The sequence below is a fragment of the Periophthalmus magnuspinnatus genome, chromosome 11 (genome assembly GCF_009829125.3).
Source record: "Periophthalmus magnuspinnatus isolate fPerMag1 chromosome 11, fPerMag1.2.pri, whole genome shotgun sequence".
In the NCBI taxonomy this organism is placed as follows: Eukaryota; Metazoa; Chordata; class Actinopteri; order Gobiiformes; family Gobiidae; genus Periophthalmus; species Periophthalmus magnuspinnatus.
The window spans coordinates 24494610-24507533 of record NC_047136.2 but is presented as its reverse complement, the minus strand read 5'-3'; the positions used below and the strand labels follow the sequence as shown (position 1 = coordinate 24507533).

The following is a 12924-nucleotide window of genomic DNA, read 5'->3' as shown; positions in this document are numbered from 1 at the left end:
CATAATAAACAAAACACATTGAGTGCGATTTCTGCCACCTCCTTCATTCTCTTTGGTACAAGTAGGGCACTATTTACACAGCCTATACCCGCACATACAATCCCTCTGTTTAGCGCTTTCCAACCCTGTCCACCGAACACAAAGGCCAGGCTAAAGTAGGCCAGGGTATGTGACCAGGGGGGTGCTCGGGGTGTCAGGGGGGCTCACAGGGGCCTCTGAGCTCAGGATCTTTCTAAGCGACGGCGTACATGTGATATAATACTGCAGTGGCCTGGTTAACCGCGGCATGCGTTGAGTCATAAAGCTGGAGCATGTATGGAGCCCCCCGCTGAGAGGCTTCAAAGAGGAAACTAATAGAGGAAAGCCCCATATAGAAAAGATGAGATTTGGAGTTCGAACAAAGTGGCACGCTTCTCAAGGTTCTGTTGTTTTTCATGGGCTATATATGGAGCTATAGGGGTGAAATGTATTAGGGAAGTGCTGATACTTAGATGAAGTCGGTATTTGATCAGGATTTGGAAAAAAAAAGCGAGATTGATGTAAAATAAAGTTAAAGGAGACATCATAAAAGGGCCCATGTTACGCAGTTTTCTGATCTGTTATAGTGTTGTTTCCTCATCACAAACAGACCTGGAGTTGTGTTTAGTTTCATTCACACACATTTAACACACAAACCCTGCATATTTAGGCTGAGTTCTTCTCTCAAACAGAAAACACTCTGTTCTATCTTGTGATGTCATGTGGTGATACAGGAAGTGCTCCATAAACTCCACACACCTTCACTAGAATCATCTGGATCATTTCAGCCTGGAATTTCTAATCTCTACTGAAGAAAATGTAAATGGTAGCTGTTAAGTTGAAAACTACCACTTCATGACATCACAAGGTGGAACATTTTGAGCTTTGGAGATGTAGACAGACTAATAATAAATGGTTATTCAAATGTGAATGAAAGAAAACACAACTTCAGGTCTGTTTCTATGAGGTAACAACATTATAACATGGCCTAAACCTCACAATAGTTAATGCTTTGTAATATTGAGTAATATTATTAGTGGAGGGTGAGTCACCTGCTTGTCTCCATGGAGGTGTTATGACATTGACGGAATGTTCCACTGTATGGCGTTAATCTGATCTATTGAACGTTTATTCAATGCACATGTTTCTATGGTAAAACTAACAAAAAATGCATTCTTACAATGAGTGGGCCTGCCTCTCCACAGATCTAACCTGGCCTGATAGCACCACCTGCTTGTCTCTATGGAGGTGTGTAAGCTGGATGCCATACTGTAGGACTATGTAGGTAAAGCATCGGTATCTCCATGGAGACAAACAACTGACAGCCCCTCCAACGGGAAAATTACTCAGTACACCTTTAAGACACCCCCATCTCTCAACTTCATTCACTGGTAATTCATCATTTTAAGTCGTAAAAAGTGAAAAAAAGTCAATCCGGACTCCAAAACGTTCAAATACTTTGGATAGTACAGGATTTAAGACTGTAAAATCAACAGTATCAGTATGATGGGCAATGAACCGCTGTTTACTCAACCGGCTTGATCCTTACTATGTTGTGCCATTGAGCAAGACACTTCACCCTCTTTGCCTTTGTTGTGTTTTCTATGTTTTGTATGTCTCAGGAACTGCAGATGGCTTCTTGATTCAATGTTTCTTTGATTAATGCTGCTGTACACGATCCCTGTAAAAAAACAAATAAACTAAACTTCTATATTACCACATGGCATCACAATGAGTATTTTCTGTTTGAGAGAAGAACTCGTGTGTTAAATCCCCCTTAAATAATGTTGTTCTTAAAGAAAGCTTATAAGGATAGAAGTTTGCAATAGGTTTGGAACAATTCACCCGACGCAAACTGCCATGTCTAAACTTTTTTCTTTTTTTTCAGCTGTGAGGAATGACCGCAACAAGAAGAAGAAGGAGAGCCCCAAAGCCGAGCTGGGGGAGAGCTACGAGCTGAGTGCAGAGCTGGAGAACATCATCGAGAAGATCCGAAAAGCCCACCAAGAAACCTTCCCCTCCCTGTGCCAGCTGGGCAAATACACCACAGTAAGAACCAGCTACCAATTTTAGTCCTGGTGTAGTCCTGGGTTGGTTCAACGTTTGTCTGATTACACGATACTAAACTTTCAAAATCGATTTTAGTACCAAGGAATAGACTCGATACTCAATGCCAATTCTGATACCATGGTGATAATTAATCTAGACAACAGAATGTGATTTTTTATGTTAAATAATAGTATTTTATTTTATATTCCCATAGTCCTTATATCTGTGTAATCCCTCAGTTGTCCAGTAGGTTCATAGTGGTCCATGGGTGTATACTAGTCTATGTGTCTTATACTTGTTCTGATACAGATCATTCTAAAGACACTGAAGAAAGGCTCATTTCTGTCCTGTGAACGTGACTTTTTTAGTATCGATACTTGCTCAAATGAGTATCTAGTTTCGATACTAGTTTTATCTAGTTTTTGATACTTTTGACAACCCTAGTATAGGTTGGTCAAATGCGATGTGTGACTGTATTGAATTGCGGGTGTTTGATCATCTCATATAGTTAAATTAGAATCCAATGGGACGACAGTCGCTCAGGCTTGGTCGTGTGTTTGTCCACTGATCTGAAGGTTGGCAGTTCCATTCTCACTCTTGACATAAACATCACTGGTTGAGTGGTCAGATCCACAGATTGGCGGTGTGATTCCAGCTCCCACAGATGAATGTCTCAGTGTTTGCGCCCCCTGGTGTCTCAATGTGTGTGTCTGAATTATTACTTAAAGGAAATTGCCCACACATTGTCTTGACCTAGTTCAGTCTCAGTTTTGATATGGTATTGGTTTAAAGATATGCTTTAAAACTGTTCTAGTGGAGGGTATGCTAAATTGTTCTTATCTACTTCCATAGAAACATTACAGGTCAGATCTGTGTAGAGCTGACCCCGCTAACAGTATGAATGTTGCACAGTGCACCTTTAATGCTGCTTTGATCCTTCAAGAAAATGCAAAAATCTAAAACCAACAATACAATATTTGAAATACAAAATTTGAAAACTATTATTTTACATTCAAGCCTAACCCATAACTCTCTTTCTACTTCTCCCGTTGTTGAACTGGCATGTCAAGAGCAGTCGAAACGTAGCTAATCCAACTATAGCATCTTTATTCAGGAATCAAAGGCGGCCTTAAGCTGTCAGTTAGCCGTTAGCTGTTAGCTGCTGGAGTGTAACATTTTGCAGAGCTTTGTGTCATGAGAACTGTCACTTTGAAGGCTTTATTCCCTATATCCCTCCCCTCCTCCCTCCGCCCCTCAGACTAACGGCCCATGGATCTGACAGGGCCAGTGGAGGGTAATGCTAGCGGGACCTTGGAGCAGATTTGGCTAGTCTCATATTCATCCCACTGGTGGATATGCTCATGTTCCCAGTGCCACTCCATACTGTTCAATGTGAAAGTCAATGTCATTCAAATGTCAAAACTATGAAATGTTGTATGTTTTATTAATAGTTTATGGAGGGTGAAATATACAACAGTAAATGACTGGTTTTGTGGTCATTTGACTCAGAAGTGGTTAGTAGTTTTCCTGACACCTTGGTACTTTTACTCCTATGGTTACTTTCATTGTGAACAGTTTTGTTTTCACACTGGCACTACTGAGGTCAAGGTAAAAGACCATTCTCTCTGAGAGCGTTGCACTGGGGCCACTGTGAACTCAGTTGTTGCTTTCTGATTTTCATTAAAAGCTCAGAAAGAGCTTGAAACAGGTGGTCTCGATGTGGCTCCACTCTCACTCTGTGGACTGACCTCGGGCCGACCCACGCAGTCTGTGGTGATAGTAAAAGTGCTTGAAATTGGGTACAAAAGCACTTGGATCACATATATTTGCACTGCTGAGTGCTTGACATGTTCATCTGATGAGAACATTTGGATCAATTTCAACTATCCTTCAAATATGAATCTTTTATGGTCTATGTTTGACCAAATATATTCACTACAAATTATAAATCAGTTGTTAGGCCCAGACAGATAATCTTAATTGAGTAGTTCCCCAAATACTTTTTATTCATATTTGAGTAATTTCTTGGTACCTCTACTTCAGTAAAAATATTTAATTTCCAAACAGTATTTTCAGAGAGCTCAGATCGGCGTCTGCCCTGCAGAGGACGCTCCGAGGGGCAGTTCATTCCATCTATTTCCCAATGTTTTTCTATTGCATGTGTGGTCTCATGAGTGCAGCTTTCAAAGGCTGTAGTTGTAGGACACAGCAGTGCTCTACTCTTCATGTGAGCTGCACTTTGTAAGAAACCTGGTCCAGCACAACAGTCGCAGTTGCTCCATGGGCAGTTTAAGAGACAAAACGTTAGAAGTACAAAAAAAAAATTTCAATTAACAGCTTATGAACCTGCATGACACTTTGAATACAGCTGAAAAGAGTTTGTAATATCAAGTTTTGAACCACTACACTAATGGCCCCCTTACTCCTTGTATGACTGCTTTTGTGTTAAACATCTAGCGTTTAGCTGACCTCGCTTAAAGTTTGCAGTCCATTAAACTGTCATAAATGACTTTGTACACTTACATTATTTCAATTAAATATAATATTTTAAATTTAACATAGATTCTGTTAATGTAAGTTTGTAATATCAACCACAACCTTAAAAGCCCTCTAACTTCATGTAGACTTATGGGCACATTGTGTCATTACACCCAGTGACCTCTAGATGGCCCAGCTCCAAGTTTCTATCCAATAAAAGTGTCACAAATAAAATCCCAGCGTGCTCATTTTTAGAGTAGATTTGACAGTCTCTCTACAACATCGTCTAACTTGTTCACGACAGCAGTGATGGGCACCGGGTCTGACAGATGAGTTACATATACATTACAGGCTGCGGAGTGGCCAGTGATTGACACCACCGCTGCAGAACTTCTGTAGGGAGTAGTGTCTCCTGATAGCTGTCAATCATGTGAAATATAATGTTTTACAAAGAAACTAATCCACAGAAGGGAGACGAAGAATGTACAGGTAGAACCATTCATTGGCTGAAGGGGGTAAAATCAAACTTTATCTCCTGAGTATATACTAGGTAGTACTGTCAAACAACACAATAGTTCCATTTGTATATGTGTGTCTATTGAGTTAAGCACAGCACATTAACCAAAGAGCGTTTGTCTTTTTTCTCCAGAGCAGATCAAAAAGCTGAATATAGTTGCAGGGGGCTTAAAAACGTTCAGGGCCATTTAGTAAATTAGGCCAATGCGTTTACTTTGCGCAATTAGTTTGCATTTTGAATTATTTGAAACATTCTCATAGTAACGACCCCAAGCAAAGTTCTGCGTTTGTGTGCGTTGATATCCGGTATAAATCTGAGCAAGACGGAAATTCAGTTTTGCTTCCTTGCATGTAGTGATGGAAAGAGTACTGCAAATGTGTACTCACGTAAAAGTACAGTTACGTGGCTAAAATGTACTCAATTACAACTACAAGTAGAGCTTACAAAATTGCACATAAGTAAAAGTAAAAGGTGCACCTGAAAAATACTAAGTACTAATTACTTTTAACCAGATATTTTTGTCTTTTGCAGCATTAGAGCTGTGTTTTATAGAGAGTCAGGAGAGGCTGTGCTGTGTGTTGGACTTGTGACATCAAATGTAACTAATTACAATTACCTGGCTACAGTTATATTCAATTACAAATACAAGTACACGTTTAAAAATCTATTTTAAAAAAAGTACAGTTATGTTAAAAAGCTACACCATTAAAGTAACATATTTGTAATTAGTTACTTCCCACCCCAAATGTAAACTAAAGTTAATATGCCTACATTATTTTTAAAAGCTACATATGGGCATTTGCTGTATGGGGCAAATTTGATTACCTGGCTAATCCAGTCTGATATCTTTCTCTTTTTTTATACAGAGGTCTATGAGTCTGGGCACCACTCCCTCCATTGCACTTTGAACCAGAACCAAACGTGGTCGTGCAATTATATTTGTTTATTTCAGTGACACATGTGAAACGAAGGAGCTCATTGGTTTTGTCAATCATTTATAAACCAAATAACGTTTACTTTAGTGCTTCAGTCACTGATTCTGCGTAAATCCGTGATGTTTTTCAGTCTCCGTGATATTTTTTTCCTCATAAGCAGCCATATTTGTTTTGATAGAGACAAACTATGCCTGTCCCCAATTGGCTAATCCACCTGTCAATCACACCCATATGAACAACAGTGACCAGACTCTTCATAAAGTTTTGAAAAAGTGTGTAATCTGGATCCAAGGCAACAAATCTGGTCAAATAAAAAAGATCCAGTGCGTACTATATACTCTAAATACCTGGGATAGCATGGTTGCACTGAGGAGGCTGACGGTTTTGCTGCTACGGACGAGATGGAACAGAATCAGGGGAGAAAAATTTTCCCAAACGCTGTTCACAAATGCTAGCTCATTGCTTCGTGCTTTCGCTTCCGTGACATAGTACAGTTAGCTCCTCTCTTTCTCCACACTCACACTGTACATGCTCTTTTCAATCCCCGCACAAAAGCACCTAATCACTCTAAACCCTCTCCACTCCTCCCACTCCCCAGACGCTTCCCTCATTCCACCAAATAAACAGCCTTTACTGAGACCAAATCCTAGCCTCTGAAAATATCCCGTCATAATCACAATAATAACTTGAATATTGCACCCGCTATGATAGGATTTTTTTGTTGCTGTTTGTCAGAGTGGCTTAATCTGGATCACTGGTAATTATGCTCATCCAGTCTGTGAGAAATTCCTTATTATTCCGGAATCGTCAGAAACACAAGAGGAGATCCCGCACCCGGAGATTAGGTTAAAGCTCCAATTATAGTGTGAAATATTCCAATCGGAGTCAGTGGTGATTTGCGGGTTCAGATGGAGTGTATATGGAGGGGCTTATGGGTCCACAATGAGGAGGGATGCTGACAGTGATGGGATAAAAAACAAGGCTGGCACTAAGAGGAGGACTGAGTATCACACTGTCCGAGGCCTAAGTCAGTAATATCAACGGGATTAGCTAGTTTGTTTAGACTTAAAGGGAACATATTTCTGACTATTTTGGGGCTCTTTTAGCAATCTCAGCAATCTCACAAAAAAGATACCTGAATTTGCTTTAGTTTCATTCGTGAATTTGTAGCTGGACCCTGAATCAAGTCTGTCTTTTTGTCTAGAATTAAAAATGCTCTGATCCACCTGCTGATGTCATGAAGTGGTACCCTGATCATTACGCGCTTTTAATGTCAATGCACCTTCATCTGGTCAGTGGAAGGTTCAAAAATTGGCTTGTTATTTGCAAGGCAATATTTGTAGTATGTCTTGCTTTTATAAATTTTAACCATATATAAAACCCATCTGACTTGTCCTTCCATGTTTTGCTATTTCTAGTCAAAGAAGGTGAGGTCTTTTGTTGCTCAGTGTTATCTAATTCTAATAAGTTATAGGCCTATTTTTTACACACTTTTAAATGAAATTATCCCTGATGTTATAGATTCCATATTAGCCTATACATTATAAGGGCCTGTAAGACTTTTAGCTGACTATTGCGTGTAGCTACAATTCTCAGACCGTCGTAACAACAGTGTGGGAAAAATGTGGATCTGTATTGATTAGGATAGCACCACGTGTCTGTGTCATGCAGTTGCAGATGAATATGTTTAATAATCTCATATTACACCACATTAAAGCCTCACAGATAGCCTACCTGCTGTCTGTTTTCTGTTTGAAGTCTTTTAACCATTCCAAAAGTGAAGTACTTGTTTTGATGTGTTAAGTATATGGTAACAGTACAAATGTCTCTTCTCTCTGAAGCCCCTGAATAGCTTCAGTCTACAGGTTCCTGTGTGCTTATGCTTAAGTCTTGTTCCTTGTTTGTCTACCTCGCCATGTTATTCTCCAATGCCACAACTCGTTCCATTTATCCGGATAAATGTTCCACAATCAAATTAGAATTCCCCAGCAACTTCCTTGTTCCTCTTTATTGAATTACGGGGCTTGTGTAATTGACTGAAATTGCGAGACGGGGACTTACAAGAAAGACGGAAAAAACAAGAATTATTCCCTTATGCTAGCTCTCCTGTGCAGCCAGAGGCAGGAACAAGATGAGTTGCTTTAATATTAGCCACCACTGCTAGCCGTTTTGCGCTAACATTTTATCACGTCTGCTCCTCCCAGTAGATCATTGGAATGTGTATCTAAAGAATCACAGGTGACATCTTCTCATTGTGGATGATAAATACGCACGTCTCGCTTAACTTCATATTATTTAATGCCAGATGGGATCCTCTGTGCTATTGTTTGGGTCTGACAGTGCACGATAGCCGCAGAGATGCTAATGGCTAACGGTTAGCGGCCAGGGGCGATGGATGGGCCTCCTAAATGGGCAGTTGGAGAACATAAAAATAACTCCAGGCTAGATTTAGATGGATAGAAGAGAGGGTGGCGTTTTATTGGGGACATATTGGATTCTAGTGTACACCTGGTTTTGCTTTTGATATTGTCTTTGATACAGACAGGCCCAGACCTAGATTCAAAATAAAGACGAGTGTGTGAAATGAGTGAATCTGCTGTTAAAGTGCATACGACAGGTTTGGATGTTCTAAAAATTATGACTTAGTTCAGTGGGGCTGTACCTGTGGTAAATATTTATCATAGTTTTACATCAGTTAAGTGGCAGTTTGCTCGATTATGCTTGAAATTGTCCAAAAAACGGTTATTCCGCCATGTTTGTTGTTGTACATAAAGATACAAAACGATATAAACAAGCGTACAGTCGGGTCGCATTTAGTCATAATGGACCGTATACAATTGTGTAACAGTAGGCGGCCATTTCCAGAGTAATGTAATGTCTATGAGGTTTTTGCTGAGTGGCGCTAAAATCAATAAATCCACAGATCAGGCAGTGGACAGGGAGCTGCGGGGGGATGTCACTGAGAACGGGTTAAACACTTTACAAATGCGCGGAAAACTTCACCGGCGGACATGGTGTTTACAGAGGTACGTCTTTATGTGTCGATGCTAATACTAATACGGAAAAATAACATGGCGAGATCTTACAAAGGAACGGGACCTTTACGTTTTTATTCTGATTTCACAAAACGTGCTAGAATTGACAAAGGTTATGTGCTTCAGGCTGAACATACAGGAGCTTTGTGAACAGAAGTGAAGTTTTTGACACATGATGGTTTTGAAGAATGTCCTCATGCTTTAATCAATCACTGCTACAAATATTTCAACTTTGAGAGCTCAAATAGCGACAGAAGAGGTTCAAATCATAGAACTCAAGTTCCAAGTTAAACATTGGAGGGTCTGCCATAGCGTCTCCAATTTCCTGGCAAGTTCCACAGTATGAATTAAAACTATTTATTAGGTTACAGGTGTTTTTATTGCTCAAAAATACCAAAATAAATCGCACTTTTACCGTGAGTGGGCTTAGCTTTCCATAGATCTGACCCGTTACAGGACTAATGGCATCACCTGCTTGTGTGAAGATGGATTACTTGTGCCAGAGCGATCAAGGGAATGCAATAATATCTCCATGGAGACACCCGGGTGGCAGACCGTCTGTCAGAAAGTTACATAGTGTACGTTTTACTGTAACGCTAATACAAGAATCTGCATGTTAGTAGAAGTTTAAGCTTTTGCAAGTTTTAAAAATAATATTATGATGAGAGATTTAGTTAATTAAATTACTTGATAATTGCTGGCTTTAGTAACTGTGACCATTCAAACTGCACTTTTATTGTAGAATGATATCCACTCCCTGTTCACCAGTACCCACAATGCCTTGCACTCTGCACTAGGGTTGTCAAAAGTATAAAAAATCTAATATTAATCGATAATAAAACTAGTATCAAAACTAGATTCTCATTTAAAGTAGTATCGATACGGAAAAGAAAACACAAAATTGGATAAAATTTGGCCTTTCCTGAACATCTTGAGTTTTATTAGAACTAGTCTAATGATACACACGGTATAATAAACAAATCCTATTATTTTGTGTTGAAAATCACAATATTGTCTAAAAATATTGCTTTTAAAATGATTATTTGGGTATCAAAGTATCAAGAGTATCACAATCTAGCGTTATGTCACTCCCTTTCCCCCACGTTTCCTCCATTTTTCTTTATTATTTATGATTTATTTGTTTGAATGCGAGAATTTGGGGAAAATAAGGCCATAGTTAAGTTTGTATAGGCTCCCATAGGTTGTATCTATATTATTATTATTATTGTGTTGAGCCGTGTGCGTTAGCTGTCAGCGCGCCTCTGTGTCTGGGAGCGCTCCTACCGTCATGGCCGCCTCATTATCTCGGGCCGGGCCAAAACAACAAGCAACCCGGCATCACCGTGACGACCATATACAGCCTGTTTACTGTATGGAGCTTTGACACGGAGGAGACGAGGGAGGGCATTATTAGGAGCAGCCTGACAATATGTGGACACGGGCTTGCATGTTCCACTGACATGGTGAACTTGAGAACGTAAATGATGTTTTTATTCATGGAATTCTACGTTGTGTGTGGTAAAAGATGTAAAATACTGATGCACAATACACAGGATTAGACAAGTCCGCTTAAAATGGAGAGGTGATGTTAACATAATCATAGTTAATGATTTTACATTTTCTGAGTTAGGTTTCTGCTCTGTGTGTGCACGCATAGGTCTACAGAATATGAGGACTTTGGCATACGCTCACTGCTGTGTCTATACAGTGGGCCCTCGTTTATCGTGGGGATCACGTTCTAAAATTAACCCACAATAGGTGAAATCCACGAAGTCGTCAGCTTTATTTTTACATTATTCTATATGTTTTTGTCTGTAAAACCCCTCACCACACACTTTATACACTTTTCTCACACAGGCGTTAACATTTTCTCACATTTCTCTCTCGTTTAAACTCTCTCAAAGTTCAAACCTTCGTAGGCGCCTTTGTCGGTGCAGAATGTTTCATCGACATTGTGGGTTTTGTCGGGGAGAAAACAAATTGCAAACATACAGCACTTCAGAGTCACACTGCGATCCAACATTTATGTAAATTTGTCTGAACACATTCTGTACTGTACAGGAGACACGGCACGGAGGAGACTGATGGACAATGGTCTACAGTCCAACAGCCAATCAGGACGCAGAACTCAATGCACGTTCATACACTGTAAAAAAAAAAAAAAAAAGCATGTAAAATTGCACAAAAAAATCCACGAAACAACAAGACCGCAAGGTGAACCGTGATATAGTGAGGGAACACTGTATGTTTCTCTAGGTTTTTCTTCAGTCATGAAATACAATTAAAACCAGCTACAATTTCCCATTGTTTTAATCATCAGCTTTACACTGTGTTCATAATAAACATATGCCAATACATACACAGGCCTCGTGCACATCCCCGAACCTGATCCAGAGCCAAATCCAAAGATGCGTAAAGGACAATCAGTTGATACACGTGCACGACAGAGAGAGAGAAAAAAAATCTCTGTAAGAAGTATCTATTCTGATTTAATTTTGCACTGAAATGAGCACAAGACAAGTTAATCATGAGTATCTTTGCAGACAGACTTTTTATATTCATAGATCTGGCCCATGGAGGATTACTTTCTGTATTTTATTGTAATCAAACTGCTGTTAATTCATATACACTATAATATTTCCCACATGTACCCTCCCACCAGACAAAGTAATGATTAAAGTCTTGTTCTTCTTTCATAAACCTAACCCTGTCTGTGTGTATGTGTCCACAGAACTCGAGTGCAGACCACCGTGTGAGGCTGGACCTAGGCCTGTGGGATAAGTTCAGTGAGTTGGCCACTAAGTGCATTATCAAGATTGTGGAGTTCGCCAAACGAGTGCCTGGGTTCACCGGACTGACCATCGCTGACCAGATCACCCTGCTCAAAGCCGCATGCCTCGACATCCTGGTAACAAGGCAGATTATTATCACTGTTTTCATTTGGGTCATTATTCTATAAATGGAAAAAGTAATCAGTGCTAGAGGCTGCTCTCTGATAGACAAAACACGATAAATGAAATAGATTTTACTGCCACAAGACTTAGTGAATATAGAGAAGGTTTCAGTGGCATCTGGACACTGTTTTTGCAATGAAAATGGGTTTTTGTTGTGGCACGGTGGCTCACAACAAGAAGGTTCCAATTGATTTTACATCAATTAAGGTCTGTGTGGAGTTTGCATATTCTCCCCGTGTCTGGGTGGGTTTCTTGCAGGCGCTCCGGTTTCCCCCAGCAGCCCAAAACATGCACAACTGGTCAAATCCTCCAGCTACTGACCAAGCCTAGCTCAAGATCTGGGTATGGGCCTCCATGTGTGATACTGTGGAATCCATAGAGACAATGAATGGGTCAAGTGCAAACAACTGTTGGTAAAGGAGATTTGGAGAAAAATCTTTGTTTTGTTCACAGAGCACAGTAAAATTAGTTATAATGTTTTATAAGTTAAATGCCATACCGTGGGTCATTTTAGGCAAAGCGATTATATCTCCATTGAGACAAGCAGGTGGCCAACCCTCCTCCAGAAAAGTTGCGCAGTGCACCTTTAACTACTTGTTTAACATTCAATTAAATTTTGCTCAAAATTTTTCACACAAAAGCCAACAAAAACAGATATACAGTTAAAACCAGAAGTTTACATCGACATATAAAAAGACACATATGCTTTTTTTCTCACTGTCTGACATGAAATCAGACAAAACTTTTCCTGTTTTAGGTCAATTAAGATTAACTAAATTATTTCTATTTGCTAAATGTCAGAATAATGAGAGAAGGATTTTTTTAGACAATTTTTCATTGCTTTGTTCAAATGCAGCAGTGTTTAAATACAGAAGGATTACTTTGCATTTAAACAATTTGGGAAAACCTGTGGATGTATTTGAAGCACACCTGAAACA

The 12924-nt window shown here is 39.7% G+C and overlaps 1 protein-coding gene across 1 annotated transcript in view; it reads left to right on the top strand.

The window, feature by feature from the left end:
• The window catches only part of LOC117378343 (retinoic acid receptor beta-like), a 102232-nt gene that overhangs the window by 76695 nt on the left and 12613 nt on the right, over positions 1–12924 (top strand). The window contains 2 exon segments of the mRNA XM_055225195.1: positions 1907–2067; positions 11764–11940. Coding sequence (XP_055081170.1) covers positions 1907–2067; positions 11764–11940 — 338 coding nt within the window.